An 8,091-nucleotide genomic window follows, 5' to 3' on the forward strand; every position below is an offset into this window, starting at 1 on the left:
TCATTTAGTACTTCAAATTGGTAAGATTCTTTTGCAAAAAAATTTTTGCAAAAAGAACTAAACACTTCACCATATGCAACACTCTGGCCAAAGATGACATGCATCCAAAGCTTGGATCTTGATATTTAAATAAAAGTGCATTAAACTGGTATTTAAAATAGAGCAAGATACATTGATCAAATGAAAAAAATTATGTAACAAAAGTTGTAGATCTTGTTTCATAGAATCCAAAACAGTTGAGTTTGTATTTTTCTTATTTATCTACGATTTTATATCGATTTTACAAATTCACTGTTTAATGCGTCCTGAGCGCCAGGACCTAAATGTAAATTTTTTTATATTTAAGTCCTGTCGCCAACTGGATGGGCGACAGGCACCCATTTTTGAAAATTTCCTTTTTCGGCATATATTTTTGAAATTTGTTTTTTTAAAATATAAAAATGAAAAAAAGCCGAAGAATTAGCCTAGCAAATGCCAAAACAAACAAACAAGGCCTGCGTATAAACTCATTTGAGCTTAGCAGGAACAAACAAGGCATGTGTATAAACTCATTTGAGCTTAACAGGAACGATCAAGTTCAGATCACAAGGCCGACTCCCAACAGTAAGCCTTTCAGTTTCATGCCTAAACTAGAATACCCACCATAAGGCAAGCGTTGCAGCATCACCAGAGATATAGCAAATAGGCATCCACCGGCATAACAACATGAGCACCAAATACGTAACCACGTCCTTGTGGAATACAAAGAAGAAAAATGGTATCATTGGCAATTCTTTTAGCAGTAATGTTAGCAAGAGTTCTCATAAGCATCCCAGTGTCCACAAAAGTTTGGGTTATGCTTGAATGTCCCTTGGGTTCAATATGACAATTGACAAGTAGAGCATGTTAGCTCAAACCTTTGCACAACAGAGACGAGGGAAGCCACTCGCTTATGTACTAATGCGACGTCAACACCTACTAAACAACATGCCCTAATCCCTATATACTTGAGCTAGCGTAGAGAGTGGATGGTTGCAGCTTTGGGCTGCTAGACAAGTTACCAAATATGTCGTTGCACCCATCCCATTTCCTCTGCTCCCTTGCCTCCCAGTAACCTCCAATGTAGCGGAATGTTCCATCTTCGCTGTCCCTTTGGAACCATCTTGGTTTCCAGCCACTCTCCTGCATCTTCCTTGCCTGCAGATGAGGATATATACATGATCTCAGTTAGGGTAGAAAACCACTGCATGTGAGAGAGATCTTATGGTGCAAGCAGTACACCAAAAGTTCAAAAGTGGAGTTGCCAGTGATCAAGATATAGCATTCATGAAAAATGTAGGACAATGAAAAGGAAAGGAAAGAAAGAATCAAGGGTGCAAGTACAAGTACAACCATCCGTTGCCTTGTCTCGAGACGCAGTTTTTCAGCATTGGCCTTCTCATACTCCCCATTCTCCAGGTGTCGCTGATCTGGTCGGAGCCTCGAATCCGTTGGTGGAAGCTTCTCCTTAAAGAGAGACGGGAAAAAAGTGATTTAGTCTTTTAGGTTCAGAGCTAACAGAACTCAAATGATGGGTTATATGCATGTTCCATGTCTACCTTGAGCTCCGGTGTCAGCTCATTTAATGTTATTGCAAATGATGACAGGTTGTACCGAGTAGGATTGGCTGAAGGCTTGTTTTTCTCCCACAGCAAAGTGGCACCAGTACTCTGGTGTGAACCATGGGATTTCACCTTTGAGGCATCATCACCGATGATACAATGCACACTTTCATCCCACTTCCCCATCAATGTTGCAACCTTGGTTCCATCAGCATCCTTGACAACTCCTTGAACCTTGCATAGAGCTAGATATATTAGTATGACCCAAATCAGTTTGATGTGTAGTTGCTCTTTTTCTTTCTTTACCTGGCGAGGATTTCGATCAAGGAAAGACTGCTCTTTAAATGTCAGTTTGCATGAATATCGTCTATTTCCACTTATGTTCATTGTGCCATGGTGATGGCAATAGACTCGACCAAGGATAAGGTTATTAATTGTTGTTGTAACCTGACAAGGAAAACAAAAACATTTAGGCCTAATTGATTACATATCTTTCAGATCTCAGAGTGTACATGTGCAGAGAGGCAGTCATTTTCCAGTAGTAAAAGAATTGACATCCAGAGACTGTTGAAATTAGTTAGATAGTGTTCATAAAACCAGTGGAGGATAGACTGGAGAAACATTCCTTTCAAGAAAAACAAAGTTGGATAGTTTCCAATCATAAATAGTATTGAGTATTTGCCGTTGATGAGGAATTCGTACCTTGCTCCACTGGAAAGTTTCTCCATCATCAAACTCTAATGTTAACACACCATCAGGATCCAGTTGAATGGATTGTCCCCAGAATTTGCTCCTAAGATTGCTATCTCCCCAAAATTTCCAACCTTTCCCCTCACAGTGGCATGCCATGACCATAGGATGATGACTAACCTGGTGCCCAGAATAAACAAGCACAATCAAGTGTTTTCTCATACACAACAGAACTGTCAAAATACTCATTAGAATTTAGACCCATGTAAGCAATGTTATCGTGATTCCTCTTTTAGGATACTTCCATGTTCAATAGGGTTTGTTAAGTGAGCAAACAACAATTAAGTATACACTGAACTTATATGATGGGTACCAAACTAACCTTCTCAGAGAAGAAACGGATCCCCTTTTCAGGGTAATCAGCTTCATAGGTTTCCCCAAGCAATGGATTGAAAGGTTTGCAGGGGCGACAATCTGTGGAAGCATATCCGGAGACCGCAAAAGCAGCAACATAAATAATTCTCATCAGACCATTCCCCTGAATGTAGAAGCACAGTTATGATATTACTATCAAATGAATTTAGTATAAATACAAAAGAAACACCACTAATCTGAGAACTGAATGATAGCACGGTTGGTACAGTCTGCCGTCAAGGAGGCCACCCTACCAGGTTCGAACCCTAGAGCTCGCAAAATGTAGGTACCTCCCTGAGAACTGATTTCATAGAGTTTCCTGGCCATTTGGAATCTGTTGTTCCATTATTTAAGACAAAGCTATGTGATATAGTTATCATCTCACGGTAGTTGAGTTCTTTCTAGAAAAACAGCTAATCAACATTCATGAAAATGATGCTGAATGAGATTGGACTCCATCAGCCACTAAATTGACTCCAACGTCAAGTGTTACATGTTTAATGACTCAAAGTAAAATTTCTAAATTTAATTTAGGTGTTTAGTTCAGATTTTCATTCAAAAGAAAAGAAAGTGTATCTCAGAGGAAAGCATGAAGGTAGAGAAACATACATACCCTTAAACCACATTCATATGCACGATCCAACAAATAAGAGTACTCCAATTCCTCGAAGCACTTCTGAAGAGAAGATAGAGGCTCGTTAAAGTAAACAGGAAGGCAGACTCTTGTCAGATCCTTTCCACAATTGTCTTTGATCATTGACCAAAGGCTAACACCTTTCTCCTTTTCTACTGGTTCAGGCAACTTTGTGCGCCTTTTCGAATATGACAGATCTTCGTTGGCCTTGTCGGTAGTTAGTGACTCAATAGATACATGATCTTCATTTCCATTGTTTAGGCATCTCCTTCTCATCTCAGGACTTGCAGCAAAGTCACTGAAACTTTGTCTCGTGTCGTAGAAATGAAATTCATCTCCATCTGATAGTTCACAAATCTCTTGTTTGCCAACATCATCAGATTCTGTGTTGCTATATTCTGATGGGAAAACAAAAGTAGGGACAGTAAGCATATTGCAGAAAATGCAAGAGAAAGGAAAATAGGCATCTGATGAAGCCATAAATCCGTAATAATGCACAGGCTCGACCTATTTCTTGATATTCCAACCATTTGATATTCAAGGTAATACAAGTAAAGAAAAACATAAGGTGCACTACTCATTGGATATGAATGAGTAGCAACAGTTCAAACGTGTGTTAACCATATATCATGCTTTTGAATATTGACATTTTCCTGGATATTCATAGCCCAGGAGTAGGTAATAATGCATCTAAGCTACATCTTTACAGGTTGCATGACAGGAAACTATTAGTGATACTCAAATTTCACTTCACACGATCAAATGAAGCTAAAAAGAAGCCATATACTGAAACATCACTCAAAGAAAATAAGCCTAGTGTGCAAGTAAATTGTGCAATGAACTGCTTCGCAGCTATATGGAGCAATGGATATAAGCACCACAAATGAAAGGCTTATCATGGCAAGGGGGGGAAAGTTACACCACAGTTACCAAGTAAACTTTTTATTTGTGTGACCCTCAATTTTTCAAAGGAAAATAAAAAGGAGCAACAAGAGGAACATCAAGTACCACTACATTTTCCAGAGCTGGAGCAATCATGCTTGAACAACTCCAACTGTGGCTTCTCAGTGACAGTTGTATCTACTGAATTAACTACCTGCAGGAACAGCAGAAAGTTTCTGGTCAATGGATAAAATCCCAACAATTCAGTGTTTGACTTCAACCGCAGTCCAAATAACCTTTTCCGTAAACATGTGACTGTACATTTAGCTTGTAAATTAGAATTTGTATGTCTATCTTCTTAAATACAGGGAATCTTGATCAAACCAAGGTTAGCACAAATGAAACAGAATATGGTTGTAACCTGCTGAATATACAGAAATCAATCCATACAGTATGGTGATGTCCAGTACCCTATTGGAGGAACAAACAAAATCACTTGGAAATAAATTCTAAAGTAATATCAACAATAGTTTTTATGATGTGGAATAACCAATAAGATATTGTAACATGAATGGTAACTTTATAAGCTGCTTATTTTACCAAATGAGTTCCAAGAAAATGTTACCTCAACTTCACGTGGAAGACTGCCAATAAAGCTTAAATACTCTTCACAACGCTGCTTCATCTGTGTCTGGTACTGCGAAAATTCTGAATGAACAATCTGCTCACAGTCTTTAATAACTGCCTCACCAACACCTTCAGCATGCAAGCGATTTCTGAGCTTTTCTGTGGAAAATGAAGCATCATTCTGGTCACCCGATAAATCCTCATTAAAAGAATATTCACTTCTTGCAGTGACAAGCGCTTCAATCCAAGTCGCCCGATCCTTAGCACAACCAGTCCTCAGTTGAAGTGTTTTGGTTGGAGTAATTATATAGAAGCGTTTATCATCTGATTTACTTTCACTAAATGATGATATCTACAAAAAAAATAAAGAGAATGATTAAATCACCAACCATTCTATTCAGAAGCACTGAATTAGCAGAGTAAGCCTTGTACTGTAATAAATGAAGTAGCCTAGTGTTAGTGGTGCAATTAAATTGTTACATGCATGGAAATCACTGGATGACGCTGTGATATGCATTCTTCTACCTACAGATTTACAAACCCATTGTACATGATAGAATAGTAAGAGCAATTCCAGCAGACCCACTAAACAGCCTCTATCTCAAGTTTAGAGGGCCAAACCGAAAAAAATGCACATAATCCAAATCGCCATACGGCCATGGTTACACTTGAAGTCATGCAGTTCACTTCAAATAATATCTGACACCTCCAACAGCTGTGCCAACTCATCACTGCTTCATCCAGCTAAAGAACTAGATAGCCAAAAAGACAAACAGATTTGAATCCCATTGACTAGAGCAGAAGCTAGCAGGCGAGGGACCGTTCAGGAGACGGGAAAAAAGATGAGCCCTAAGCTCGCAGACCCTTTAAATGGCTACGGATACGGACAGAGTGAGACAGCGTGATCCGTACCACCTCACATTCTCACCAAGCCACAGACGCCAAATACAACCCAAACGGAGGCGCCACGCCATCAGGCCCTTTGAACAAGATCCAGCTGGAACCTGGAAAGCCCAGATTGCCCCCACCCGTAAACATCGAGCTGTGAGCACGGCAACGGGACAAGCTCGCCACTGTTGCAAGTCGATGGAAAGACTGTAGTTTCACACCGCGCAGTGGTGCTACCAGACGAGCTGAGGCTGTAAAAGGCCAGCTCCAATCAAAACAAGGCATCGCTTTATCCGACAGGCGGTAGCCATTGTTGTAACTTTCTATCATTCCTTCACTACGACTCTACGATTGCGATGTGTGTGTGTTTGCAAGTGATCCCCGCCACATATCGTGACGACTCTGTACGGCACGAGGCGACATGGCCCGTGCTGAGAGTGCGACTTTACAGCTGGAGACTGGAGTTGCGCCTGTGCTCGTCTGTTGGACTGTTCCGATCCGACGTGACACGGGAACCGAGGGAGGCATCGCGGATTCGCGTCGGACCAGGTCGCCTAATTTCTAGTAGTAGAATTTTTGCCTACTCCTGTTCATTTCGAGTATACTAGGATTTGCGCGATGAGATGCCCAGTGCTCCACTATTCAACGAATGAGTTCGCGCGATGTTTCCAAGTGTTTTTGGGAAGGGGGGTAAATGAAGACGCTGGAATGCGCAGTCGCTCTAAACAATGGCAACGAGATCATGGCGAAAGGGCCTACGGGAGTGGGCAAAAATGGAGGAATCAGACAGCGAGGGGGAGAGGGAGGTCGACGGCGTCACCTTGAGATGCACGAATCCGATGGGCCGCTCCGCGGCTCCCCCGGCGCCGCGCGCCACCCCGATCAGCCTGACGCCGCCCGCGGCCTCGGCCGCGACGCGGCGCCGGATCTTGGAGTAGGCGAGCACGCCCCCGCGGATCGCGAACCACCGCGGGCGCCAGCCCTTGCCGATGTTGGTCCACTTGTACAGCACGCCCGCCACCGCCGGCGCCTCCGGCGTCTCCGGCGGCGGGGAGCGGCCGCCGTCCGCGAGCCCCCCGCCCGAGCCCGGCCACTCCCCGGCGAGGCAGCAGAGCGGGTGCATCTCCCACGCCCGCATCGCCGCTCCGCCCGCCCCGATCTCTCTGTCTCTCTCTCTCACGCGGCCTCCATTCTGGCCGGGATTACTCTATTCGGCCGGCGGATTCCGGTCTGCGTTGGGTGGCGAGTGGAGCGAGGAGACGAGACGTGGACTCACGGTGGAGGCGCCGGGTGCGGCGTGCTGGCTAGGGGTGGGCTTTATGCTCGCAGCCTTGCGCCCGACGCCTCCGCCTCCGCCTCCGCAACACTTCGAAGCGGCTCACGCGAGGGCGACGGCGTCGTCTTCTCGAGCAAGGCAGTCGCCGGCGCGCGTACTGCGCTGCGCCCCCCTGCCCTCTGCCGCCTGGCCGTGCGTTCCCGGCGCGGTGGCCCCGCCTGTCGGTGGATGCGTGCCTGGCTGCCTCTGTGCTGGGGTGGGGTGGTTCCGCTTCAGCTACCGGCCTGTTGCGGACGGTTGGCCGGTTGGGCCCCGCGTGGCAGTGGCCGTCCGTGGCGTGCGCGTTTGGGCTGGGTCAGGGTCAGGCTGGTTGGTCCGGTCAGTGGAACAGGCGGTCGGGCGGGTGGGGCGAGTAATTTCGGTGCTGTGCAGCTGGGCACGACCTCTGGCTGGCTGTAGGCACGCTGGCGAGCGGGGCCTACCTAACAGTTGGCTCTCTGCCAGTGAAAAAATACAGCTGGCTGGCTCTGCGCCGCATTGGTTTCCACTGTTTCAAGGCCCGTTTAGAGAGAGAGGGGGGGTAGTGGAAAGAACAAAGTTTGCTCCGACAGGAAATGCCTGTGAAGATATTAGAGAATAGTACGTGCAACTGGCATGCATCGAAATGGACGGTACCATATAGAGGAAGAGAGGAGAGAAAAAAGAAGCGTCCCCTGGTCCATGGTCCTCCGGCTACCACTACTACGCTACGATAGAACATAGCATCGGCGTGACCACGACCGCACGTCGCCGCCACCAACGACGAACGCGCGAATCTAGCGGCGCCTAAACAAACCACTAGACGAGGCCTCTCTCTCTCTCTGCACTTCACGCGTCCGCCCGCCACAAACTCCACCCGGCCAAACAAAATACGCGCACGCAGGAGGTGGGGCGCGACACACCGCCCGTCCAAGAAAACGTGCTCGCAATGCAAGCCCCGCCCATCCGCCGCCGTCGCGGCTCGCCCGGCCCCGGCGGTGGTTGCTGCCTCGCTTTACACGGGCAGCGGCGTCCCGACTCCCATGTGACCTGCGCTTCCGCCTTCTTCGTCGCTCGTCGTC

At 45.9% G+C, this 8,091-nt stretch overlaps 1 protein-coding gene across 3 annotated transcripts; it reads right to left on the reverse strand.

Moving 5' to 3' along the window:
* Positions 1-737: 737 nt before the first annotated feature.
* LOC120690918 (oxysterol-binding protein-related protein 2A-like) lies at positions 738-7,130 on the reverse strand. 3 transcript variants are annotated; one of them, XM_039973826.1, is made up of 10 exons: positions 6,536-7,114; positions 4,826-5,179; positions 4,327-4,414; positions 3,298-3,716; positions 2,653-2,808; positions 2,283-2,450; positions 1,887-2,027; positions 1,578-1,814; positions 1,372-1,485; positions 738-1,176 (listed from the first exon to the last, which is right to left on the reverse strand). In XM_039973826.1, the coding sequence occupies exons 1-10, from the start codon at positions 6,851-6,853 to the stop codon at positions 979-981; spliced, it is 2,193 nt and encodes a 730-aa protein (XP_039829760.1). In that variant the 5' UTR covers positions 6,854-7,114; the 3' UTR covers positions 738-978. The 3 variants fall into 3 exon arrangements, with proteins under 3 accessions (XP_039829760.1, XP_039829761.1, XP_039829759.1); XM_039973827.1 differs by having other exon boundaries at positions 4,333-4,414; positions 6,536-7,003; XM_039973825.1 differs by having other exon boundaries at positions 1,578-2,027; positions 6,536-7,130.
* Between the last annotated feature and the right edge of the window lie 961 nt (positions 7,131-8,091).

This window comes from Panicum virgatum, chromosome 9N, assembly GCF_016808335.1.
Source record: "Panicum virgatum strain AP13 chromosome 9N, P.virgatum_v5, whole genome shotgun sequence".
Lineage (NCBI taxonomy): Eukaryota > Viridiplantae > Streptophyta > Magnoliopsida > Poales > Poaceae > Panicum > Panicum virgatum.